The 26883-nt window shown below is 52.6% G+C and overlaps 2 protein-coding genes and 1 non-coding gene across 3 annotated transcripts; 1 reads left to right on the forward strand and 2 right to left on the reverse strand.

Annotated features, from left to right (window-relative positions):
- Nucleotides 1-61: 61 nt before the first annotated feature.
- LOC122366726 (multidrug resistance protein homolog 49-like) lies at nucleotides 62-17806 on the reverse strand. Its single transcript, XM_043339260.1, has 29 exons — nucleotides 17687-17806; nucleotides 17299-17482; nucleotides 17006-17060; nucleotides 16462-16646; nucleotides 15971-16130; nucleotides 15547-15647; nucleotides 15060-15231; nucleotides 14471-14595; nucleotides 13701-13872; nucleotides 12571-12679; nucleotides 12137-12252; nucleotides 11323-11448; nucleotides 10535-10588; nucleotides 10382-10502; nucleotides 9755-10008; nucleotides 9253-9436; nucleotides 8775-8797; nucleotides 8544-8720; nucleotides 7772-7939; nucleotides 7308-7412; nucleotides 6702-6863; nucleotides 6033-6236; nucleotides 4689-4818; nucleotides 4233-4344; nucleotides 3742-3898; nucleotides 3221-3418; nucleotides 2525-2652; nucleotides 2008-2125; nucleotides 62-1712 (listed from the first exon to the last, which is right to left on the reverse strand). The coding sequence occupies exons 2-29, from the start codon at nucleotides 17406-17408 to the stop codon at nucleotides 1410-1412; spliced, it is 4029 nt and encodes a 1342-aa protein (XP_043195195.1). The 5' UTR covers nucleotides 17409-17482; nucleotides 17687-17806; the 3' UTR covers nucleotides 62-1409.
- On the reverse strand, nucleotides 7212-7284 carry Trnar-ccg. The gene has a single exon. It is a non-coding gene; the product is annotated as a tRNA-Arg (tRNA).
- Nucleotides 17807-18120: 314 nt separating the features above from the next.
- LOC122366727 (uncharacterized protein C18orf63-like) lies at nucleotides 18121-26873 on the forward strand. The gene is made up of 10 exons (XM_043339261.1): nucleotides 18121-18146; nucleotides 18806-19000; nucleotides 19821-19941; nucleotides 20401-20575; nucleotides 21309-21474; nucleotides 23986-24082; nucleotides 24484-24589; nucleotides 25365-25519; nucleotides 26390-26801; nucleotides 26833-26873. The coding sequence occupies exons 2-10, from the start codon at nucleotides 18867-18869 to the stop codon at nucleotides 26871-26873; spliced, it is 1407 nt and encodes a 468-aa protein (XP_043195196.1). The 5' UTR covers nucleotides 18121-18146; nucleotides 18806-18866.
- Nucleotides 26874-26883: the final 10 nt, after the last annotated feature.

The following is a 26883-nucleotide window of genomic DNA, read 5'->3' on the forward strand; positions in this document are numbered from 1 at the left end:
CTAGTTTGTGCTGCTTCCACAAAGTTGGGCTTGCAACGACCTAAAAATGCATTGACCACAGACCCATGCCTAATTGTATTTCCATTTCATGTTCCATGACAGTGATGTTTTAACTTGTCAACAATGACGGAAACATGCTCTGACAGCGGCCAAACTAGGACGGAAACATGCTTTTGCGCTGTCATGGAATCAAGCACCTGAATGTCCTGTAAATATTACACTCACGCCCTCGCACACTACATATTGATCATAAGTTCTAAACATTCAAATAAGCTATCTTGCACCTCAAACACTTTGTTACAAAACAGGCAAACCGATCAGAAATACTGGTAACTTGCGGCAGCCTGTGTGTAGAAAGGCAGCATGATACGACACTCAATCATGAAACAACGCCAAATCACTCGCTTTGCAATAGTTCCCACGGGGACAATCCGCACGGAAAATCGGCATTCAACCTGAAACAACACTAGGAAACATGCGGCATCTCTGTAGTGGTATCTCTAGTCTAATGGCAATATTTGTAACACCGGTACCTGTTTTGGCCCCTGATAGCCCGCGGTAGCCGGGCCCCTGTCATACGAACAGAACAGCGAGTTTTCTCTGGGGAAGTCGCGCGCACAACCCATCATGCCGGACTTAATATTCAGTCAGACTTAACTAAGACATGATATTCAGAAGTCTCCTCAAGTCATAACAGTGCTATTCTCTCAAAACGTCTAAACCCGTGTAAAGAAGGCAGTTGCAAGACAGTGAAAGAAAAATATAAATGCTAAGTTTCTACTGGCCCCTAAATAATACTACTGATAACAAAGCACACCAAAAATAATTTACAATCGCCGTAAAACGCTCGTATAAAATAAATACTGTTAAACAATACATCGACGTGTCCATACGTCTTCATCCAAGGTATGTGACAGTTATGCATAAAATGTTTATATAAAACTAATAATTCTTACAGAAAGTGCGTGGTACCATTTCAAAACCCTAGTCATAATGAGGCAGTTCCCTAGAACTTGGGGAAACTCTGGCCAAGGCAGGTAGATTTCAGAAAATGAAAGAACCTTTCCGTCTGCATAGCGTCAGAACACCTGACACCCGACTTTGAACTCTGCCGAGTTTGATCTCTTACTAGAGTCTCTTTCAAATGGGCCATCTTTGGGCAGGATTCGCGGCGCTATATCTAGCCCTATGCAAAGGCCAATGGAGTCCACAGCGTCGTAGGCTGCTGGTAGAACCTGCGGAATCACAGCTGACAGCTGTCATGTTGCTTGCATGGTCATACATAGATGCGCTCTGTACAGCCGCCACAGCATCAGGGGATACTTGAACCCACAGGGGCCACAACCTGCGCCCTGTAGTCTTCGTTGTCTCAGTTGAGCCATTTACAACTGGCAGTAGATTCATCTGTGTCAGAGTTGCGCCCTGTATAGCTGATAGTACAGCCCCCTGGCCGCCATCAGCTGTCTGTGGGTGCCCGTCTCGGCCACCCTGCCCCGGTGCAGCACAGCGATACAGTCGGCTCCCTGTACGGCGCTCAGTCGGTGCGCCACCACCACACAGGTTCGTCCGCGGCCGGCCGAGTCGAGCGCCGACTGTACGCAGCGCTCGCTCTGCGCGTCCAGGGCAGAGGTGGCCTCGTCCAGCAGGAGGACGGCCGGCCGGCGGAGCAGGGCGCGCGCGATCGCCACGCGCTGCTTCTGGCCGCCAGAGAGCTGACGAAAGGGGGCGGGGGGGGGGGGGAGTCAGTCAGTTCAGTGTTCAGAGGATGGGGCGGGCAGAAAGGAATGGCACATCCACCTGACGGATGGATGTAATTTCTAAGAGCCAGAACATTACACCAGCATCAGATTTTTATCAACGGGCGCAAGTAACACGAGGAACAACACTGATCTCGAATTTCGACCCTCATCCCGTGTACCCCGCCCATCGAACCTGAGTGCTGGGGGAGGCCCCCAGCCGTGTCTCGTACCCCCCCCCCCCCGTCACCTATAAATATAACTCCCTTACCTGTGTACTAGAGGAGACCCCCAGCCGGGTCTCGTATCCCGCCGGCAGCGCAGTGATGAAGTCGTGCAGGTTGGCCGCCCGGGCCGCCTCGATTATCTCACCCATAGCCACCTCCCGGCTGCGGCAGAGCAACATGAACAGACAGTGTCAGAGATACGTCTAGAGGTGAGGCGAGCATTGGACAGCACAGGTATGAAGACAACTATTTCAAAGGAAAGGTAAGACTATAAAGTAACGCTATTAATGCTATGATTTATACCATTAATACCAGCGGAATAGCATAACACGGCCCAATACTCTTATTCCTCTGAGCGGAACTCGTATAGTCCGATCGTCACACGACGGCAGAAACCATTCGATTCAGTTTTAGTGTAACTCTGGAGGGATTCAATGGTAGGGACCAAGTGACTCCGAAGGTACCCACGGTAGAAGACTGAAACTCTGTGCGACTCTTGTGACTGAGTGTAACAGTGCGACAAACTAGTAGTTGGGCGTGACCCAATGATTGTCCGCTGACCTGTTGTCTCCATATGCGATGTTCTCGGCGATGGTGCGGTCAAACAGCTCCGGCTGCTGAGCCACCAGAGCCAGGTGGGAGCGGAGCCACGGCACGTTCAGAGAGCCCAGCTCGTGGCCGTCCAGGGTCTGAGGGGGGGGGGGGGGGGTTGATACTCATGTGACAGGGGAGAGCGGAGCCAGGGCACGTTCAGAGAGCCCAGCTCGTGGCCGTCCAGGGTCTGTGGTATAGGGGGGGGGGGGGGTGAGAGAGACCACGGCACGTTCAGGGAGCCGAGTTCGTGACCGTCCAGGGTCTGTGGTATAGAGGGGGGAGGGGTGAGAGCGGGGGACGTTCAGAGAGCCCAGCTCGTGGCCGTCCAGCGTCTGTGGTATAGAGGGGAGCACGGGAGGGGTGAGCGGAGCCACGGCACGTTCAGGGAGCCCAGCTCGTGGCCGTCCAGGGTCTGAGACATACGCGGGACACGGGACTGGTAAGAGCAGGCGCCAGCGGCGGACGAAAGATAGACGAGACCGCAGCTGCATAATCAGCTAAATTCTACAAACTAAAGGATTCATCTTCGTCTTCATCTTATCTTCATAGGTATAAACGAACGAAAGGATGGACTCATGAACTGTGAGTGGCGAGTACTATCGTCAAACGTCTGTGTATCCCAATTGAATCCCTCATAATCCCAGCCGAGCAGACACAACTCACCACGGCGCCCGAGTCGGGCTCGTAGAACCGCAGCAGCAGCTGCAGCACGGTCGACTTGCCGCAGCCCGAGGCGCCCACTAGCGCCACGGTGCGGCCCGGCGGGAAGCTGAAGTTCATATTTCGGAGCACAGGTGCCGCTGGCCGGGACGGGTAGCTGAAGGTGACATCTTGTACGGCCATTTGACCGTCAACGTGCGGCTGGAACAAGACAGCGGACGTGAAATCAGTGCTGGTAAGTGCTTACAGTGTTTAATGGGTTCAATGTGTGCTCTACTTTCAACAATGTATAAAAAAAAAACACTAAAAGCAGCTGTAAATCTATCTTTAGCGATGTCGAACCAATCGACCACGCAGTTCAAAATAATTTGTAGCACTAGCACTGCTAATTAATAATTCCCAGTTAACAATCTAGCTAACGAAACTTCATTTCCATATCTAATCCATTACAAAGGTCTCATCTATCCCATTAACCAACCACCCAAGAACCGACTCTCAAGTCTCACTTCCCGGCTTCAGCTCACCAGTTTGAGTCCGGCACTGGGCGACGCCTCGATGGCAGTTTTCCGGTCCAGCAGGGCAAACACCCGGGCCGCTGACAGCTTGGCGTTCTGGAAACTGGGCGCGAACGCCACCGCCTGGCCGACCATCATCGTACCGAGGATCAGCGACTCACCGACTCTGGGGGATGGGGGAACAGTCAGTACAGAGACTCACCCACCCTGGGGAGGGCGAGGGTGTGGGGGGGGTGGTGGGGGGGGGCAGTCAGTATTAGCGACTCACCCATCCTGATAAAGAATGGAATATGGTCATATTGGTCAGTGTGCGACACGGGGAAATTAACACGGATCGCATTCTGCTGATTGTCAATCTTTTCTTAGCTTCGTATAAAGAACTGACATTATCCAATCATCTGAACAGGCTGCTGGTATTTTTATCTTGTGCAACATTATGTGCAATATTGCATCATGCAGCTCGGATCTGAAATGCCAGTCTGTAACCAGCGGCGACTCACTTGAAGACGTTTTGGAAGGGCAGCTCTCCGTCACCCACCAGCCGGCCGCCGTAGCCCATGGTGGCAGCGTACGCGAAAAACGGCACCGCGTTGGCGAACCCGAACGCCAGTCCTGGCCGGGAGATACAGAGACAAGTCAGCTCATATACAGACGGTACCAGCATGTTCATAGGCGGTTTGTTAGCTGTTTTAAGACCTTTCCGCCAGATCAGCCTAACACATCCCTTGGGGGTTGAACACATCACCAATTAGCTGCAACCGATCCATGATGAACGACCTATTCCTTTCTACAGGCCCTTCCTCCGAATATCTCTTTCCTCCCAGTTACCATTATACCTTCAGCAGCTCCCGATCCCCACAGTCCCATCCCTCCAGCATCTCAATCAAAAACCACTCCATCCCATTACCCAGTCTTCCCTTCCTCCCCCGACGCTCCCTTCCGTCCAACCGACCCACCTCTGATGACCGATATCCGGTAGTAGACTCCAAACGCCTTCTCCAGAGTGTCCACGTACTGGGAGTGCAGCGTGCGCTCCAGGCGCAGTGCTGCCACCGTGCGGATATTGCGCAAAGCTTCGACCACCGTCTGCCGCCGCCAGGGGTCAGTCAGTGTCACGACGGACAGACGAATGAAGGCAGTAGGCACGAATGGAGGCTGCTGGCTGGTAGAAGGGTATGGAAAAAGAAGGATGAGAGAGGAAGACATGTTTGTCTCTGTGCTTATAGAATGGATGTTGGAATTTCGCGATGTTTTGGAGCAGCACCATGCCACGACCGTCTAGTACACACATGCATGGTGTGGCGTGAAATTAAACGGCACCGGAAAATGTCAATTTAAGTTAGCACATCGCACGCCATTAACTCGTCTCCTAGCAAACATGTCATGTGTGACCCATACACTGAAAGAGCAAGTAAGACGGATACTGGTACCCGCGGTTTGATAAAAAATGGTCATACTTCACCAGAGTGCCATGAAAGTGGGTGAGTGATCAGTGAATGAAGGTAGCTCGTGCAGCGGATACGTAAGTTCAGGGACGAAGGCGTGCAACACCATGCAATCATATCAAAAGTAAGATATAGCACCATGCAATCATGTAATAGCATGCCAACTTCTGCAAAATGAAGATATTCCAGAGAAAGGGAAGATAAACATCACATTACTATATGATAGATATCAAGCTAAAAGAGAGGAGTGCATACACAGCATGACCGTATAAGTTAGAATGTAACAGCGTACCACCCGTGCACAGTCCCACCACCGACCTTCATCTCTCTCCAGTGCGTTCAGTGCATGCCGGGCCCGGCTCCTGCGGTGTGGCGGGGTCAGCTGTATCATCGACGAATAGAAAACGTAGAACTTGTCCACAGTGTAGAAATATTCAACACAATGGACGAAATGCCACGTTTAAACAGGTAACTGACACAGAACAACACGACATACAATACGATTCAAGTTTCGATTTTCGGATATTACGATACGGCTTTCCAGACTCACGTCACTCAGCAACTGAGACGAATACCACAAACTGGTCATGAAAACCGCCTCTTTTTTCATCCCACTTCGACTCCCCCCCCACACACACACTGACACACACACTCACCCCACTGCCACTATCTACAGCAGCCATCTGGGTGAGCTGCTGTCCGGTGGTGAGCGCCGTCTGCAGCTACCCCCCCCCCCCCCTGAGACACACACACTTACCCCACTGCCACTATCTACAGCGGCCATCTGCGTCAGCTGCTGTCCGGTGGTGAGCGCCGTCTGCACTTATCCCCCCCCACTCCCCCTCCCCCACTCACCCCACTGCCACTATCTACAGCGGCCATCTGGGTGAGCTGCTGTCCGGTGGTGAGCGCCGTCTGTAGGTAGCAGGCTACCAGTACCAGCGGCACAAACGGCGCCAGTACCAGCGCCAGCCGCCAGCTCAGGTAGGCGGCCACCGTGACAGAGAAGGCCAGCGTGGAGACCGCCTGCGCCACCGTGCCCAGACGCGGACCGCACGCCTAAGGGGAGGGAAGGGGGGTCAGAGGGTACAGAGGGGGACCACATGCGGGGAGGAAAGAAGAGAAGAGATGATCGGCCTCAGGACAAGACGCCTACCTGGGGACTGGGGAGGGGAGCGTGAGGGGTTATCAGCTGCGAGCGCATCAATCAATATTGGTGCTTTCTCAGACAAAATGGCATTACTTAGGAACCAAATCAAGTTATCATTTGTTTTGAAACGTTATAATCAGTTCAAACGATATCGTTACAACAAGAACAGCTCATGATAATTATCAGACATGACTACCGACTTTTCCGCCAAGACCCCAAGCCCTTTCAATTTCGTCCTTGTTCATCCATTCCCACAACCCTAGCCTTCATCCTCTACTCTGCCACTCTGTCTGCCACTTACCTGCGGCGCGGCGGGGTCCCCTCTGAGCCCCTCTGCCCCTTTCCTCCCCCTAGCATCGGCTACCACCACTCACCCCGTGAATGTTGGACGAATCGGTGGCCAGACGGGAGCACAGTGCGCCCACCGAGTTAACCGGGTCGTCAAAGAAGGCCATCTCCTGGCGTAATATGGCAGCCATGGTGAGGCGCCGCAGCCGGGCGGTCAGACGCAGGCCGGCGATACCGAACATGGCGCTCTGCGGGGTCAGACGAGGTCACAAAGAGGTCAGTGGAGGTCATAGGAGGTCAGCAGAGGTCAGCATGGGTCAGGAAAAGTCAGGAGGTCAAATGGAAGAATCCAGAGCGGGAGCAGTCGTGACTCGCGCGGAATACGAATGTGCCGCGTTCAGGTTCGGTCCCAGTTCAGTGTGACACTGTGACAGTCCGACAGACGATTCAATTATGTAATTTGGGGATGGATGAGGGTGATGCTAAATCACATAAAGCAATCACTGGTTGGGACAAAACAACGTTGATGACCAAAGAGACGCGGATCAGAAAATGAAGGTGTAACGCCCGGCAATGACGTGCCACACGAAAACGTCCGACCCTGGCAGGACTCGAACCTGCAATCTTCGGATCCGGAATCCGACGCCTTATCCATTAGGCCACAGGGCCACGAACAATATCGTGCTCCATACCTGGAGAAACATAGCTGTGCCGAGTCCCAGGCCGACCATTAGGAAGACCACTGAGTAGAAGTCGGCCTTTTCTTGTGCCAGTTGCCGATCGGACTCTGCCAGATTCTGCAAACAGTACAGGCTGGGTTAAATAGTAGTTCAGACTCCAGGCGGGTCTCCACCATTGTCTCTAAAGCAGTATGCATCTACCGATGATAAAATGAACATAAATGGAAACTAAGAAATTTTCAAATAAACCACTGCAGCATGAATAAGAAAATCATATAAATCGTTGAATGAAGAAGTCTATAAACTAACCATTTGGTATAACTCCAATCGGGTGCAAAAAATCACATCTGATCATACCATCTTTTCATATCAGGTCCAAGCCTCAAGGCGACGTCGTAGCTCTTGCATAATAGGTACCTACACAAATCACGACTTTACAGTCTACCTAATTCACCTTCCACTTCGCCCTCACTCACCGCCAGCACGTCTCCGAAGAACAGGGCGTAGACGGGGATGGCGCAGCCGCAGACTGCCGAGGCCAGCACTCCGAGCAGGACGAACGGCCACTCGGGCCCGCTGAGACGGACCAGACGCCACATCGAAACGGCTGGGTACACGGGCTCGCCCTCGGCGGGGACCGCCACCTGAGGAAGGAGGAGGGGGGTTAGAGCAGACTAGAGACCGGCGGGTACACGGGCTCGCCCTCGGCGGGAACAGCCACCTGAGGAGAGGGGGGAGGGGGTTAGAGCAGAGAGACGGCCGGGTACACGGGCTCGCCCTCGGCGGGAACAGCCACCTGAGGGAGGGGTGGTGGGGGGTTAGAGCAGAGAGACCGCTGGGTACACGGGCTCGCCCTCGGCGGGGACCGCCACCTGGGGGAGAGGGGGGAGGTTAGAACACAGACAGTGGGGTAGACTGAATGGCCTTTGAATGGTACGGCAGCTCCGGAAAGTGGCGCAATTGGAATAGAAAAGAATATAGAACGGTAAATACAAATAGAACGGTAAAACTGAGTGTAAGACAGATAAGTCTAGCCAGGGGTCAGAAACGGGTAACGCTATCACCGATCACGTGAAAGCCAAGTTCCGTCACAAGAGCGCCCGTCCCTGACACTCTCCGGCGGGCCTCCTCTACCACCCTCCCCCTCTACCCTCCCCCTCTACTCACACTCCGTCTCCTCAGTGACCGTCTCCGGACGGAGCCATGGGCCCGTCCGAGTCACCCCCCCCCCTCCTCCCCTCTACTCACACTCCGTCTCCGCAGTGACCTCCTCCGCACTGAGCCGTGGGCCCGTCCGAGTCCAGTAGCGGCCACCTGGCCCACCACCTCTGCTAGACTGGCCGGCTGCTCGTCCTCGGCCGGCTCAGAACTGATGGAGACGGTGCGGCTGGCCGGCCGGCGGCGGCGGCGCGGCGGCTCCGGCGAGTAGCCGCCCCCGCCCCCGCCCCCGCCGCCGCCGCCGCCGCCCGGGGACCACACCGGGTCCACGCCGTCCGGTGGAGCTGAAAGAGGGGAGAATGAGAGAATAAACGTGAGGGATTTGAACGTTGAACGCGAATTGAGCGTGGTATATGAATGGAGTGGGCCCCAATTATGGCACGGCCATTTACGACTACGATGCCCGGCGTCAAGCGATTGCACACTTCAATACAAGTTCGATGGCCCGCAAGCAATGACAGGGAAACAAATCATTCGTGATCGAGAGCCGTAAACGACATTCAGTTCATTCAATTTCCATGCAACAACGAAATTAAAAAGCCAGTATTCAGGTCACACGACGCAAAAATACCGTTAATTGGCTGCAATAAGACGCATACGTAAAATGGACGTTTGCGATGAAGAAACCCTATTTGTAACGATCGTAGTGAATCGTTTATAGCGTGAGTGGACAACTCACAGTTCAAAACTCACAACTCACAGCGAGTATTGAGGGTCAGTCACATCATCCCTCTCTAACCTGTAGCGTCGTCGGCCAGGGCCTGCGCGCTGACCAGCCGGTGGTAGAGTCCCCGTCGGTCCATCAGCTGCTGGTGGGAGCCGCGCTCTGCCACCCGGCCCTCCCGCAGCACCACGATCGAGTCGGCGGCGCGCACCGTGGACAGGCGGTGCGCCACCACCAGCGTGGTGCGGCCCGAACGCTCCTGGGGGAACGGGGGATGTCAGACGGGACAAACACAGGACAATCAAAGGATAGACACATGGCCCTTAAAAGCCGGGGCTGGGCTAAGGTTACGAAAATTGCAATATGTTTTCTATATGCATTCAAAAAAGGCACGCAACAGTTATATCAAAAGTATCTCACGCTAGTGCAATACATATCACAAGTCGTTCCCAGAAACACCGGTGTACCCACTGTCAGTTTCCCTCTCCAACAGCTACCTCCTATCCTCCCAATCTGATCTTCCTTCTCTACGCCCTCTCCCTACCCGCTACATCCGTAAACCTGTCCCCGCTCCCACCTCAGCCAGTGCGGTGAGCAGTCGCGCCTCTGTGGCCGTATCCAGTGCCGACGTGGCCTCATCCAGTAGCAGCACGGCCGGGTCGGCCAGCAGCGCGCGCGCCAGCGCCACCCTCTGGCGCTGGCCGCCCGACAGCTGGCCGCCGCGCCCGCCCACCGTCGTGTCCAGCCCGGCCGGCAGGGCGCTGATGAACGGCCACGCCTGGGCGGTGCGGGCCGCCCGCTCCAGCTCGGCCTCCGAACAGCCCGGACGGCCTGGGAGGCAGCGGGGAGCAGGCGGGAATGTGAGAGAAGGTGGACTTGGGATTTGGTGGGATATATACCCGACTAGACTACCCGAAGGGGAACATGTGAGCATAATGTGTCAAGATAAACCAAACAAAATGATAGTATCATAAATATTTCATAAAACGAACACTGAATATGCAGCTGGTCAATCGGCAAGCTATGCCCAACCTAGCCAATCATCAATCTGACCAAAGCACCCTCAAACAACTTATGTTGGCTATAATCTCCACTGATATTCATGCCTATCGTCCTGCCCCAGGACATGGTCCTCTACCTCCTTCACCCAGTCTGTCCGCTCACTGCGGACGTCCCGCTCACTGCAGGCGACCCGCCCTCTCACCGTATCTGATGTTCTCCCGGATGGAGACGGGGAACAGGACGGGCTCCTGGGACACGACGGCTAGCTGACCGCGCAGCCACGAGACGCGCAGGTCACTGACCCGCCGACCGTCCAACAGAACCTAAATGTAAGGGGAGGGGGTCAGTGGGGATGACCGCGCAGCCACGAGACGCGCAGGTCACTGACCCGCCGACCGTCCAACAGAACCTAAATGTAAGGGGGGGGGGGGAGGAGGGTTAGTGAGAGATGGTGGGAGACGAGAGCTGGGAAATTGGGGAGGTGGGAGAGGGAAGAGTGGACGTTGGTAAGCGAGAGACGGGGGACGCAGGTAAAGAAGACGTCCATGGAGATGAATAAGGAGACCGGGAATGATGAGACAGCGAGAGAGGGAAGACTAGAGTCAGAAAAAGAGAGATAGGACTAGGAGACGGACGAGATGCGGAGATGCAACGATTGCAGAAAATAGAATGACAGTTTATGTTCAATGATAATGCCGTGTCGTTAAATCGCGAACGAAACTGCATATCGAGTGACACACCTAAAACACAAAACAAAACTAGCATCGGTCAACGATCAACACGCTTTCCTGCATGTGCTTTCCGTGGTTACCTGTCCGTGCTAGGGGTCGTACAGTCTCAGTCCTCACGTCCTGTCCGTGGCCAGGGTCGTACAGTCTCAGCTGTCCGTGGCCGTACAGTCGTACAGTCTCACCTGTCCGTGGTCGGGGTTGTACAGTCTCTATCCTCACCTGTCCGTGGTCGGGGTCGTACAGTCTCTATCCTCACCTGTCCGTGGCCGTACAGTCGTACAGTCTCACCTGTCCGTGGCCGTACAGTCTCTCTCCTCACCTGTCCGTGGTCGTACAGTCGTACAGTCTCACCTGCCCGTGGTCTGGGTCGTACAGTCTCACCTGTCCGTGATCGTACAGTCTCTATCCTCACCTGTCCGTGGTCGGGGTCGTACAGTCTCTGCAGCAGCTGAACACAGGTGGATTTGCCGCAGCCGGACGGCCCGACCAGCGCCACAGTCTGGCCGGCCGGGATGGTTAGATTCAGACTGTCCAACACCTGGGGGGGACGGGAGTTATAGTGTCAAACAGTGTATGATGCTGAGAATGTCTTTTTTATTTATCCATGTTTCCTGGGAGCAGATACGGGAGAGACGTTGGCGAAAAAAGACGATACTGCTGCATCCTGCACCAAAAGTCACAAATACCAACATCTTTGAGCTGACTATCAAGGCACAATGGCATGCCTGCGCAGCCGACCGAGTCAGGGATGACATGCAAAACTCCACTCATTCCGGACGGAAGTCGTGTAACCGGTCAAAACGACCAGTCACGTCCCGTAACGTCACTTGTATCATTGTCCAGCGTCACCACAGAACATTACCGTCCGTCACGACAGGATATAACTCCCCGCCATGACCGGCCAATAGTGACCAAGACCGTGGGAGTCCTGAGCAGCGCACTGCACGACCTTTCCCTCACCAGTTCCACATCCACCAGCAAGAACACTAGCCAACCCACATCAGCTGACAGGCTGAAGCACCAGCCCAGAGACCCCAACATACACACGTCAACAGTCGAGTCGACAAAGGACATACACCGCACGTAACCGACCTGACCTTCCCCGACCGATCCGTAAGCTTGGTCATCCCTGCTTACTACTGACCTCTCCGAATCGATCAGTGATCACTGTCCTCTGTCATATCCACCGGGCTGCCCAGCCTCCCCACTCCCTCCCCTGCCCTCACCTGAACGTCCGGCCGGCTGGGGTAGCTAAAGCGCACGTCGCGGAACTCGAGTCTCCCGGCCACCGTCGGCGGCGTCTCACCCGACTCACCCAGAGGGTCAATCTGGGAGCGGCGCTCTGTCGACGGAGGGAGGCCGGGTCAGATATGGGTGATTGCTGGGTATTATAAGATGCTAGCAGGATGAACGATTGAAGAGTGTTATGTTGGTGCCTTTTATCAAAGCGTTCACGAGCTTCTGAGGGACGTTTCAAGAGTTTTACGAGTTCGCTTTATGAGTGCACAATGAGAGATGTACTAAAAATCGAGAACGAACAATGTCTAAAAAGTTATTTAAGTGATCAGTACCCACAAACCACAAACTGGAAGGGTCAAATCGCAACAACTGACCGTCGTTTGGCCGTCTCATTAACTTCCAGCGACTAAGAACGACTGACCTATGACGGCGAATATGGAGGCGGCCGCGCCGCGCGCCTCGCTGAACGAGGAGAGGTGCAGCGCTGACTGTCCCAGCTGGATGGCGCCCATCACCACACTGAAAAATACCTGCGGACGGGGACACCACGGGAGATGGACGTCAGAAACATCCTGATATCAGTCACACGGTCATAGCCGCTACATTGGCCTCTTGGAAGGCACATATAGCAGATGCAGTAAATATAAAACGAAAACATAGCAGATCTCTGTTATTTCACAGCTCACATACTCGATGGCATGAAATAATCAAATATGTCGGCACTCGGCAGCGCTTGTCTCACGCCAGGACGTTTCAAATTATTCCTGCTCACTTGATCTGCAATGACTCGGCATCCGACAGTCAGCAGCAACAACTAATCAAAGTTAACTTATCCTGACTTCACCGGTACTCCAGAACCAGAACGGAGTCGTACAGTCGGCGTCGTGCCACGTACTCACTATGGTCGACGGTCGTACCCAGTACTCACTAGTCACTATGGTCAGGGCGGGGTCGTATTACCTGGGCGGTGTCGTACAGTCGCTGTCGTACCCAGTACTCATTATGGTCTGGGCGGGGTCGTATAACTCCCCATCCAGTACCATGGCAGTGTCGTACATGCGGTGTCATACTCAGCACTCACTATTGTCGTAATCGGTGTCCAGGGCCTCGTTTCATAAAGCGAGTCCGTAAATTACGCCGGTTTTTGGGCTTGTATTGCAAGCGCATGTAAAGCGATAAATTTATTTCCCCTTCTCTCTTCTGTTCTTGCTTGCAAGATAAATAAATTCAACGATTCAAACTATCGTCATCGCTTCACATGCACTTGCAACACAAGACCAAAAACCGGCGTAAGTTACGGACTCGCTTTATGAAACGGAGCCCATTACTCACTATGGTCAGCGAGGCGGGGTCGTACTCCCCGTCCAGTATCAGGACCGTGTCGTACAGTCAGTGTCGTACTCACTATTGTCAGCGACGCGGGGTCGTACTCCCCGTCCAGTATCAGGACCGTGCCGTACAGTCGGTGTCGTACTCACTATGGTCAGCGACGCGGGGTCGTACTCCCCGTCCAGTATCAGGGCCGTGCCGTACAGTCAGTGTCGTACTCACTATGGTCAGCGACGCGGGGTCGTACTCGCCGTCCAGTACCAGGGCCGTGCCGTACCAGAACGCCAGCGAGTAGCAGGCGAACACCACACACCAGGCCAGACCGGCACCGAGGCCCGTCAGCGCAGAGTTCAGCAGCCACCAGCGGCGGGCGGCCAGCAGACACCCAGAGTACCTACAGGTCACAGGTCACAGGTCATAGGTCAGAGGTCACACCAGCGGAGGGCGGCCAGCAGGCACCCAAAGTACCTACAGGTCACAGGTCACAGGTCATAGGTCAGAGGTCACAGCCACCAGCGGCAGGCGGCCAGAAGACACCCAGAGTACCTACAGGTCACAGGTCACAGGTCACAGGTCATAGGTCAGAGGTCAGAGGTCACAGCCACCAGCGGCGGGCGGCCAGAAGACACCCAGAGTACCTACAGGTCACAGGTCACAGGTCAGAGGTCACACCAGCGGCGCGCGGCCAGCAGACACCCAGAGTACCTACGGGGCACAGGTCACAGATCATAGGTCAGAGGTCACAGCCACCAGCGGCGGGCGGCCAGCAGACACCCAGAGTACCTGCAGGTCACAGGTCAAAGGTCAGGTCACAGAGGTTAGAGCCACCAGCGGCGGGCGGCCAGCAGACAACCAGAGTACCTACAGGTCCGAAATCAAAGGACAGAGATTACATGCAAGACATAACAATCCAATATGTCGACCACTGACCACATTAGCACTTCCACTGTTATCTCACCATTCCACGTATCTAGTCCTCCGTCATTCCTCACCTGTCCACCTCCTTTTGCTGTCCACCGAAGGCCACCACTGTGCGGATGGCCGATATGATCTCGGCGGCCACGTCTCCCGCTCGGCTGTAGCCGGCCGTCGCCCGCTGCATCAGCGTCGACTGGGCCTGGACGGTAAAACAGGGGGAGGGGGTCACATCGGGTTAGGGAGGGGGTGGGTTGGTAAGCTGGTGAGTGGATGGGCGGATGACGAAAAAAATGAGACAAACTGATAGTTGTTGAGGTTTTTATCAGCACGTTTTATACAACGATATAATTATGCAGTCTTTTCGTCGTTTCCTATCGCTCATATTAGGTTATAACTCTCAGCCGCCGTTGAGTTATCTTGTATCTCAGCATTTCAACTCACGATCGCTTTTACGATCAAGTTGAGGTAAAATTCACGTTAATTTTAGTTCGTATGTATATAATCGATTCGCATGTTATAAAACATGAATAGCGGTTTACGCAACTGAATCGCTAACCAAACAGCGGCAACATCCACTGCCGATTTCACATCACTACAACTGCTTACCCCAATCTCAAATACATGTCAGCCCAGCGACACCTATTCCCCACATGCCGTCCGTACCTTTGCGATGGCGGCCAGTATGGCCACCAGGACGGGTACGGCCGTCAGGATGACCAGCGTCAGCCTCCAGCCGTGGTAGAAGGCGTTACACATCGAGATGACGAACACCGACACCATGAACACAAAGATGCCCAGCTTGTCGTCAATGCCCGCCTGCACCTTGGCCAGGTCTCTGTCGGAAGGACGGAGGAGGGGTCGTTCGTTAGGACAGACCAGTGGAGCAAGTTGTAACTCGATCATGATCATGTTGTTGGCACTTAGCTGCATGAAGCATTATAAGGGTTGTTACTGTTAGCAATGTTACTCAACATTCAGCACACCAACTTGTTGCTAATTTCTACGACTATCATGCAAACTTATGTGTCACATCACACTAAAATTGATCCTTAAAAATCAAACTTTTTATGGAAGGCATTGTCCAAAGTTCTAGAGACTGTACAAATTGAACGATACGATTTCCGCCACCGACTGGGTCATCTGCACTCACTCTGTAGCCCTGGTGGCGAAGTCTCCGGCGCCGTTAGTCTCGAACCAGCTGATCTCCTGTCTCAGTACTGCCTGCAGGAACAGCCCTCGGATCCGCTTCACCTGAGGATGGGCGGACGGAATTGGTCAAGGGCGGAGCGGGGACGGGTCGGAGACAGTATCGAAGGACTGTCAGCGACCCTAAGTGCATTATCACGCATTGAAAGAACGACAGCCCGTCATCACACAGCTTTCTAGCATAACACGGGCTCTGGCGCCAACTGGTGAATGCCACTTAAATCTATTCAGATTTGCGTGACTTCTATCTATAGCTCCACTGATCTTGCTAACCAATTCAATTGCATAGCCACGTGAAGCAGAATGACAAGACACAGGCATCTAACGCTGAATAAACTTATTGACACCACCACCCTCCATCGACTTACTTGTCTGGCCGACGAAAAGTCCAGGCAGAACACGAACAGGGCCCCGAAGGTCGCCTGTAATGAGCCGGCCACGCAGCTGCCGACCAGAAACACCCACACGTGCTGGGAGAACGTCTCCGGCGCGGCGCCGTCCGGCACCAGCAGCTCCAGCGGACGGGACCTGGCCGGCCAGGCAGTCAGTCAGATACGGTGGGAGGGTCAGAGCGAAATCGGGTAGGGGAAGCGAGTGGGTCAGATACACACTCTGATACAGACGAATGGGTTAGGGTGATTAAAAAACACAGAAAAAAATGATAAACGAATCGGGTATGAACGCACTTTAGACGAAACCGAACGGCTCTCCAGTCTCCAAGGACACGACTGACGACGAGCATTGAGCTGATAGTGGTTTAATTGAAAGGTGGGATGAATCCCGAGAAAAGTGAAATGTCATCGGGGGGAGTGTCAGCCCGGGATTCTCTTCCACACCCACTCTGAGTATCTCTACTAACACCGTGCGGTTGGAAAGGGCCTCCGGTGCCGTGTCGTTTAGCGCCGCCGCCGCGTGGAAGCCGACAAACGCGTTCGTGAGAAGGCCGAGTAGAACCACCATGGCTGGCAGACAGATCGACGAGAGGACGGCACACACCAGACCGCCCGCCACCAGCGCGCGGTCGGTGCGGTCAGCGTACCGAAACTGGCGATGGAAGATTACAGGGTAAAGTGATATGCTAGGGGGGACAGAACATGAGCCGTCAATGCAGGGACTTTTTACTACCACTAACTAATGAATAGTGATGCTGGGTGCTATTAGCATCACATTTTCATGGACACGTGTTAGAACTGACAGCCATGGTCACATTATTGAAATGATGAATGACAAACAATGAAAATCTTTGGGAGTTGCTGTTGTTAAACACGGCATGTCAAAGAATAAAAAGCATTAGAACGCCTTCATTTCAATTTACATTTTGTAAATTAAGGTTCATAGTTCATAGCTTCATAAACACATATTTCTGCAGTTTATGTTAAAATAATAAAAGGTATCTATCTTACCAGTTGCCAGTATGCCACTGGTGGGGGTGCATCATTTTTTGGACTTTTACTTATCCTGAAAATTAGTAGAAAAGGTTAGCCAGCAGGAATGTTGTATCACTCACACATGACACTGGCATATTATATGCCAGTCAACATGCATCACAGACAAATATGTATGTATCCCTGCATCAGATAGAATTAATGACACAGACAGAGTTTCAAGTCCATTACATGATGGTCCTCAAAATTCTATTAAATTAGCTCAAAATTAGAAATACCACAGCTTGAAAAAGGTTACCAGTGATACTCACTCTTTCAGCTCCAAGCCCTCTGCATCACAAACAGTATCATGCTTTGCTAGGCCAGCAAAGGATTTTATGCTTCCATTTTCATTCACTGTGTCTTCTTCCCTGGGTGCCATTTTGACAAGCCAAAGCGGTGCCTTTTGCTCTACGATCCAATACCAGGCACCTTATTCATTCAAAGAATAAGGACCTGTAACAAAAACAAATAGTAGTAGTGCCACTTTAAACATCAAGGAAGAAATGTTATTTAAAACACACTAAGACTCAGTGGGTAGAGTTAGACCATACTGATACAAATCCATGTCTCCCAACTCCCAAGTCCCAAGCTCAGCAGCAAAACCGTTCAACCGCGCCATAACAATAATCAATATTCAGTCAAAGGTTTACTACTCACAGCATTGGTTCATCACGACCTTGGCAGTGTGGGTGATATTGGGCAATCACCACAATATCTTCCCATGGTGTTTCAGAGCGAGACACATTCACCTCATCCCTTGAGCATGCCTTCTAAAACTGGCACACGAACCCGTTATGTTTACGAAATTAGAAAGTTTTAACTGTCCCAGCTGCGCTGAAAGTGCCGCAAAATACAATGCTTTATTTCTCAATAAAGCAAATATGTAAATTGACCGTTATTAATGGCAAATTTTGATTTCAAAATAGTAAATGGAATAATTAAAGTTAATTGAATGAATATGTGATGAAAGTCAAAACAGTGTTTGCAAAATCAGTAGAAAAGATAAAGAAAAATGAATTATTTATAAACTTGGGAACGCTTCTGCTAGCTGGCTTATGACCTTGAAACTTTCGAAATGTGTATGTTTGGCAAGATTACTTTACTATGTTTGGTAATGGTTGGTAAAATTAGTTATATTTGTGTTTTATTTAGTCAGGGGTCGAGTCAGGGTGCATGGTCTTCAATGGCTGTGGGCTGCCAATCGCCATAATACTTTGATTGGAACTTTGCTCTTTCCTTGTTGCACGAAATTTTAATAATACGGAGACTGAGACTAGCATCCAAACTCAAATTGTGGAATCTTATTTGCATAGAAATAAACTTATTTGGATATTTCATATTCGTAACGCCAGACTTTAATTTGAATTAATAAATCTAAACGGATCGGATTCCCTCAGATCCGTTCAGCGTTCATATAGTTTTGATTATCTGAATTGTGCGATCGATCTGCATAAAGACTTGTTGGACTAGACTAGCACTTCCTGATGATCTGATCCTGGATCCTGTTCCTGCGTGCGGCACGGAGCAATTCAGTTGGATTCAGTGGAATTGTTGCCGGTGTCTCATTGGCCGTGTCTCATGTTCGAGGTGGAGCCGAGAGGGGGGGGGGAGCGGGGGAGAGCTGGCGCGTGAAGGGATAGCGAGCGTTGGTTGCGTTGGACTAGTGGTTCGCAATAAATTTTCATTACTATTTGAAATTATGATCCAAAATAATTTAAGTGTTACAGTGAGGCTCGTTGCGTTGCAGAGGGAACCTGAATGAATATCACTTTTCAGGTTACGGGTGACATAGTGGTGCAGTTTTCAGCCGCTACCCACATCAGCACAGCGCGCACAGATGCCGGGCGGTCAGCAGTGCGTGCCGGTGCAGTTTTTCGCCGGCAGTCCGCGGCTACATAACCTGACCGCGCTGCTGGTCCTATTCGAGAAGCCGGGAGACGAGGCACCGGGCAAACAGGTGCTCAGGTGTAGGTAGGGAGTAGGGACGGCTCGGGGCTCGGGCAGCGACGGTCTGCGGCTCCGCGCTCGGTTTGTGTGCTGGGCAGTAGTCGGAGGGTAGTCGGGGTCAGTAGCTATACGTATATGTAGACTTGTAGAGTGTAGACCCTTGTTTTACGCGTTATTCAATTTCCAAATGCAGTATTGTGTGTACGTTTGAGCGTTTATAATGACTGTTCCGTCCGGTGTACGAAGCATTTTGTGAAGTTCCTGGCCGAGCGTTGCGTTTCCCTCTATTCAATTCAGTGTAGCTTGCAAAGCACTGGATGCATATGCTAGTAAAGTAATATTGGATGCCTATGCGGAGTAATGGCTTGTCATTGTCGCGATGGAATGCCCAATTATATTTAATGTCGTCACTTACTAGATCCACGTCCCTCCCATTGCTATACAAATGACACACCCGCCCTTGTCAGTGTGGCTAAATTCATTTTGCGTTAGGGGGAGGATGTAGAAAAGAACCTGTAGAGGATGTCATTGTTTTCACAAAACTTGACTATCATGGCATTTTAGGTGCTGTTTTTACAGGTATAACTAGAAAAAGATGTAGTCGTAGATAGAAATATTAAACACCGATAAAACTTTAAAAGCTTTCTGATGTTTGGGAATCGGGATGATAAAGACGAACTGTTAAAGTCTGGTCATATATTTGAACATTTTGGCTCAGATCATTGTTGTTTTAAGTCGTAAAGATGTTATTATTTATATTTTAGGATGTCATTTTACTTTTGATTATGGGTGAATTTCCCCGCAACATTACAATTTTGGACATACTGGCCCCTGTCGTTCCCAGGGAGCTGATTTTCCGGTGCCCGGTGGTGCTGGCCTCTCCCTCGGACGATGCAGAGGCGGTTCTGGTGGTGGTGCCGCGCGCGTTCAGCCTGTTCCCGACGCTGGCAGAGATGAGGGCCAGGGTAGGCGCGGCTGTATGTTTGTCTCGTATCAGTGGATACTGAGATGGTATCGCATTTGTCTCAGTATCTGTGTTATCTCAATACCTAGTCTGCGAGGTTCTGGTTAGCTAATATGAAGCCGTCACTGGCAGTCCTAACGGTACACGGGTCCAGTTCTGTTTATTGTTCTCATTCGGTTTTTTGCTTATAGGTGGATCGCTTTAACCAAATAACTTGATGCATCTAACATAACACGATTTGAAAAAGCGACATCAGTTGAATGTACTTGCATATGCAAGTCAAATTATGTACGTCTTTATGATGCATATTGTATGCTGCTGTCTAGCCAAGTTTCATAAATGTTTCATTCATCTGCAGTTTTACGTTCTTGACCCTCTATCCCATTCCCAGCACATTGTCCCTGATGCCGTCGGACCACCACTGACGGCGCCGGGCGCCGTGTGTGTCTGTGTTCTGCAGGTGCTGGGTGAGCGGCCGGCCGGGCCGGACGACTTTGCCTGCTGCCTGCGGTACACACTGCAGGCCAAGCTGGCGCCCCAGTGGAACGTGGTCGGTGAGCTGCTGCTGCAGGGACGCGACTTCCTCCAGGTCACCGGGCCCGTCAACGGGGTGCGGCTGCAGGTCAATGTCACAGGTCAGTGGCAGGTCACAGGTCACCGCCATAGGTCATTGTCACAGATCAGCTGTGGCAGGTTGCAGGTCACTGCCATAGGTCAGCGGCATGTCACAGGTCAGATCAGGTCACAGCTCAACGGCAGGTCATAGGTCAAAGCTCACCATAGGCCATATCTACATGGCTATTCATTCATCACTCATATTTCGACGCTGACAGTCACTTGTGGATTATGGAACACGTGCCAGATACTCCCTGTCGGCACGGGTCGCTCCTGGGCTAACCCTGCACTAATACCCGCACTGATGACGGTCGTACCATCACGGTTCACTGCATATAGCCGTCAGTTGACACATGCAACTGTCCAGGAGATTTACCGTCAACATACGTTATACGTAATCCGTTACCTATTAGTCACTTCTCCGATGACGTTTTATTTTAGCTCTGTTACATTACTTTGCATCGAAGAAACTGTCCCCGCAGTTTTACCTTTATTGTTCCTCTCGAAATCGTTCAAGTCTCGAAAACCTTCACCGAAACTAATCGGCAAGCCCCCCCCCCCTTCCACCTCCCTGCCGCCACCCTAACCGTTTCACTCTGCTCCGTAACCCGCGTCCTGCAAAACTCAACCCCTCTCCTCTTCCCCGTCCCTCAGAGGAGGACGTGTGTCTGAGCGCCCAGGCGTGTGTGGTGCGCCTGCCGCCGCTGCGGCTCTAACGCTCCCCTCCCCTCTCCTCCCGCATACATTCCTCAGAGGAGGACGTGTGTCTGAGCGCCCAGGCGTGTGTGGTGCGCCTGCCGCCGCTGCGCCTCTCCGATCTCGGGGCCTCACCGGTGGCGCTGGTCGACTTCAACGCCCGCCTTACTGACGTCATCAGCGAGAGTCAGCTGACCGGCCGCTGGTGTCACATCCTGCCCAGGTGAGGGGGGGGGGGGAGACTACTGGTGCCACATCCTGCCCAGGTGAGGGGATGACAGCCTGACAGGGCCCAGTGACTGGTGTGACATCCAAATTACTCGTCGGGGCTCGCCGAGGGCAGGCTGTCGGTGGCTGACTTCCTTTGAATGCCATGAAAATGCACTCCGCGAGTATTGAACGGCCGGCCTGGCGGGTTCCCGGTACACACTCTGGACTGAAAAGCTATAGGGCTGGCCATTATATTTACAACCCGGCCGCATGTAATCATCACCTTTCATTCACCCCATTTAAGCGTCCCTCTAGAATGCCGCGCCGGCCGTTTTAACAAAAGAGTGTACAACTGTTAGCGGTGACCACTGCGATCATAAAATTACTGCCGTAAATCAACAGCTTTCATTTGGAGTCCAGCTCGGTGGATAGTGGATGGGTTATGTGGTGACCCCGATCCGATGACCGTATTTTATTGCGCCGAGCTAATGGGCGGCACTCGGCGAGGTCCCACCGTCTCCACTTTGTCATCCTTCATCGATATGGGTGTCGTGCAGTGTGACCGTCGACACCCAGCGGTCCGCCGGGTGGCTGCTCCTCACGCCCGCTGAATTGGCACCCAACCAGTCGTTACTCTCGGGACGTGTCGGAGCGCCGGGTCCGGCGGTGCGTCACAGACAGATGGGCCCTCCACGCCCCATCCGTCTCAGCGCTGTCGGACCACGCCCATTTACCGACTGAGCTCGGAGGGGGGAAGGGGGAGGGAGGGGGATGTCTTCTACCCCGCTCCGCCAGGCGCTCTGCTAAGGATCCATGGAACATCGGCTTCCAAATCCACCTCTCGTCCTTCCATTGACAACTGCACCTCGTCATTGTCCTCTTTATCTCTTCATTTGTTTCCGTCTTTTCCCGACAGTTTTTGTTATATTACGCCTCATTTTTTTCCTTTTCCTGCCCTGTCCAGTGTCCACCCTTTACCGACTTCACCCCAAAATTTCTAGACTATGTCCCCCCGTCCCATACCAATCAGTCAACCGTCCGTCCTAGCAGACATGTGCATGGATCCGAGAAAATGGATCTGGGATCTGATCCCACGGATCCTGATCTCGGATCCTTCGGGATCATAGATCCAGCTCTTTAATTTATCGAGAGATCCGTAGGGATCATAGATCCGAGTCTAGTATTTTTGCTTGAGATCCAGTGGGATCATAGATCCTCATTTATTTTTGGTCAGCACAGAAATCCCAAAAGATCACTCGTTGCAACTCACAAACGTTCTTATTTAGTGTTTTTATGTGATAACACGTCATAGGTAATCCATAGTTTTATGGCACTTATTGACATAGAAACACTTGGAAACCTGGTTTCAAATGTTGTTCATGGTGGGATCCACTCAGATCATAGATCCATGCTTTTGGTTTATCGTCAGATCCTGTGAGATCATAGATCCCGGATAAAATTTTCACGCCGGATTCGGTGGGATCATAGATCCGAACCTACAATTTGCCTCGAGATCCACTGAGATCATAGATCCATCACTCGGATCCATGCACATGTCTGCGTCCTAGTTGTATCCTGTCCCTTCGCCTTCTCATTCCCGTCCCTTCCGTATCCTCCCCATTCTGACCTTGTCGTGTCCAGTCGCCAATCTCACTCAATCTTTTCCGACTTTGTTTCACTCCTTACCGAGCGGTGACCTTGCCACGACCGTCTCATACCCTCCCCTTTCGTGTTCCCATTTCGTGTTCCCGCCCCTACCCCCTCCATAAATCTAACCAGCCGCTGCCATGGGCGTTGATCAGTGTTCCACCCCAGCCCGCTCGTCGCTCCGCTCCGAACCGATCTCATCCGACGGCTCATCTAACTCCGGCAACTGGTGCCGCCTGCCCGCCCGCAGCAATATGCCCCGTAGCGCCCCGTGCCTCCCGTCGGCGGCACGTGGACGGGTAGACGGCGCCCAGAGGGTATCGGTGGCGTCTGGGACGGCGGTGGCGAAATATGACCCGAGCGATCCGCCCCCGGCGGCTCGGAGGGGGTGTGAGGTGCTGGAGCGATAGGGAAGGGGAGAGAGGGAGGGAAGGAGGGAGATTGGTAGCCAGGCTGACAGAAGCGCTGAGCTGGAACTGCTTCGTTTATTTATCACGGAGCTGCTTATGAAACTGGTTGATCATGGAAAGTGAAGACGGATTTATGGGTTCTCAGACGGATGATTTTTCTCTGGGAACTTGGAGAGCGTTTTGCTCAAAGTTCGTTCACGGCTCATCTGCCAATTAGAACGTCACAAGTCAATTAGAAATGTCCCGTGGAAACATCACTGATGAATGTTTTAGATATTCCGAAACCAGCAAATAAATTAAGGATTTTAACGTTTACCGGACAGCTTCATCGAGTATGCCCACCTTGTTCCTCGTGTGTGCACTTCTACGGCTTGAATAAAGCATGTCCTCCCCTAACTCTCATATCACGCTCCAGCTTCACCTGCGCTCCAAGCTCTGACCCCGCTGACCTCTGTGTGCGCTGACAGGATGACCAAAGGTCAGGTGGCCACCGTGACCCGCCACCTGCCGCCCTCCGGACCGTTCGCCGCCTACAGAGACCTGAAGCGACACTGGAAAAACATGGTGAGTGGGGCATGTGCCGAGTCTCGACTGTCCATGTTTATATTCCAGCGACTGTCGAGACCGTAAGACGAGGTCGAATGGTACATACGAGTGTTAGCCAGTTTTGAGTAGTTTTGAGGAATCCAGAGCCATCTGTTCAGTTTGTTTTATTAACGAATGCTCATGAATTGTGCCGAGTTTATTTATTCTAGACAATTTACAGTTGCATAACCATTTTGGTTTAAGCAGCTTAAGTCGATATTGCCAGAGTTAGAACTTGTACTTAACTATTTAGCAAACGTTGTTGCCTGCTGATCAGTTATGGCATATAATTCGTGTTAAGTCCCGGCTATGTTGATCATTTTCTGTCTGTGTAAGAAGCCTCGTCAGCCCGTTCCGGAACTGTTTTCTGGCCCCTTCAGTACGGCTACCGTCTGCCGGAGGAGGAGCCCGCTCACTACGTCAACGTTAACTTCCGGCTCGTGGGACCGCAACTGTTCACATACCCGCCACTCTGTCTGCGAAACGGTAAGGAGGGGTGGGGTGGGGGGGGGGGAGATAACGCAAGTACTTACAGCACGGCACGGCGAGTCTGTCTGCGAAACGGTGAGGGCTGGCACGGTACTGTGCTGTCTGCATGGAATACCACAGGATAACACGGGAGAGTCTATGGTAAACGGTGAACATAGCTCGCGTGTTTGTCTGACAACCGGTGCAGCTGTGGGTCTGCGGAATGCCATACTACCAGGGTACCGTGGGAGATGCCGCGGTAAACGATGCATATAACTCGCATGTCTGTCTGAGAGACGGTGATAGGATGTGCAGAGCATTGTGATTTTAGATAGGTTGTGCTGGCTGCGAAAAGGTGAGGGAATCAATAAACTGACGACACAAAAGGTAAGTTGATGTGTGTCCTTCAGTCCAAACAATGGAAGATGCCGTGCTCTGCAGTAACCTTTTGTCATTTTCTGCCTGCAACCCAGTGAAATAAACTCGCGATATAGCTCTGCACAGCTCAGCTCGGCGGTCTGCATTTGACAGACATCAATCCACAGCTTGGTAGTCTTGGAAATGAAATGTGTGATTCGTGTGAGCGAACCTGTGTCCCGATCTGTGATCGCAAAAAGACAAGAACAAGAGACCTGTGAATTGCCCCACATCATCTGAGCTCCAGCTGGGCCTATTGCCGGTCCTTCCCAGCTGCTCTCGCCCTGTGACCCCTCCCCTCTCTGAGGCTCTTAGTGTTCCTGTCCCGACCCGCACCTCGTCCCATCCTGACCGCCCTGTGACCCCTCTCTCCCAGGTTCTCCAGTGTTCCTGGCCCGGCCGGCTCCGCGTCCCATCCTGACCGCCCTGCTGAGGGACCTGCACGTCAAGGTCGGATCGGTTTGCGGCCAGCCGCTGTCCTTCTCCGGCACTCCGTCCTACCTGACTGTGCAGCTGCAGCCGGCACCCACGGTACATACGCTATAGAGAAGGGGAGGGGATACAGGACTCGAAAGTCTGCCAGTGCCCCTCTATCCTCCGAATCGTGTGCCGTCCACGACTGCAATAACTACTCTTGTAGTAAAATGTGCATCAACAATCTTTATTGGAGGGAATTCTTAATAATCTTAATAATTATTCACTCGGAGACTTACACAACCTGATAACCCAACTCGGGCGTGCACCTCAAACCCCCTGACAGCTCCATGTCGTTTCCCACCTACCCCTCCCAATCTGCCACTCCTTACCACCTGTGCAGACCGTGCTGTTTGATCTTCCCTACACCGATCAATGCGCTCACTCACTCTGCTCCACCTCCTGTGAAATGGCAGGCTGGGCTGTCGTAGTGTGACCGTGTATACGAGTGCAACTGTGCTCAACGTTCGGCTTTGTACCGATGTGAATGGTCGACGGAATGTGGTGATGGGTCGTTATATGGTATGAATGCGATATGGCGACGCCGAAATGGTGCCGTCTAGGCAGCAAGACCGTTGACAGATTCGATTCAGACATGCATGCACGGCAGGAATTCTAATGCATCTGTATTCCAGTTGGTCGTTACGGTACCTATGAAAAATCACATTGATGGACGTTGTTTTGTGCACTTATTTCTCAAAAAGTAAAAACAAATATAAATATAACTTCCATACCAACAAGCAACGCATCAGTTCGTTACGCAGCAATGTACTCTCATCCTGGAAATATATCGGGTGCTGCTTATCATTTACCACATACCTATATTGCACAGTCACCACTCACCAGTGCCACTCAGCTGCACATTTAGCGTTTCCCGCCTGTTCCCTCACCCCCATCCGACCCGGCTGACCGGCCCTGTGCCCACAGTTCCAGCCGGACTGTCGACCCAACGTGTCCAGCGAGCCGTCCGGCCGCCAGCCGCCGCCGGCCGTCAGACGGGTCGGCCAGGTGACCGAGACGGGGCCGGTGGACGGTGGCAGGCCCGGGACGGCGGCGCAGGCGAGGCTGGTGGACGGCGGGAGACCCGGGACGGTGGCACAGCCACAGGCGAGAGTCGGTGGTTTGGCAACGTCCACACCGCAGCAGCAGCAGCAACATAGACAGCAGAAACAACCACAACAGCCAAAGCAGCAGCAGCCGAGACAGCAGCAGCAGCCCCCAGAGCAGCACCAACAGCAGCAGACCCCGAAACAGCAGCAGCCAAGACAGCAGCAACAGCCGAGACCGCAGCAGCCACAGCAGCAGCCTAGGCCAAAGCAGCAGCAGTTAAAGCAGCCGCGTCCCAGCCTAGCTCCACCTCTCCCCGCCAGTCCTGCCAGCCGTCATCCGCCGCCTCCGTCACCTGCTGTGAAGGCCCCAGG

This window comes from Amphibalanus amphitrite, unplaced genomic scaffold, assembly GCF_019059575.1.
Source record: "Amphibalanus amphitrite isolate SeventyFive unplaced genomic scaffold, NRLGWU_Aamphi_draft 000827F_arrow, whole genome shotgun sequence".
Classification (NCBI taxonomy): Eukaryota; Metazoa; Arthropoda; class Thecostraca; order Balanomorpha; family Balanidae; genus Amphibalanus; species Amphibalanus amphitrite.

Bases quoted from the DNA above. Each gene is read 5' to 3' on its own strand.
- LOC122366726 (XM_043339260.1), bottom strand. From the start codon at position 17,408: ATGGCACCCAGGGAAGAAGACACAGTGAATGAAAATGGAAGCATAAAA. The intron at 4,345-4,688 runs GTGGGTCGGTTG...TCTCCCGGCCAG, and splicing joins CCGGATATCGGTCATCAGAG to GACTGGCGTTCGGGTTCGCC. The intron at 3,419-3,741 runs GTGAGCTGAAGC...GTCTTGTTCCAG, and splicing joins CCAGTGCCGGACTCAAACTG to CCGCACGTTGACGGTCAAAT.
- LOC122366727 (XM_043339261.1), top strand. From the start codon at position 18,867: ATGCCGGGCGGTCAGCAGTGCGTGCCGGTGCAGTTTTTCGCCGGCAGT. The intron at 19,942-20,400 runs GTAGGCGCGGCT...TGTGTTCTGCAG, and splicing joins TGGCAGAGATGAGGGCCAGG to GTGCTGGGTGAGCGGCCGGC. The intron at 26,802-26,832 runs GTCCCAGCCTAG...TCTCCCCGCCAG, and splicing joins GCAGCAGTTAAAGCAGCCGC to TCCTGCCAGCCGTCATCCGC.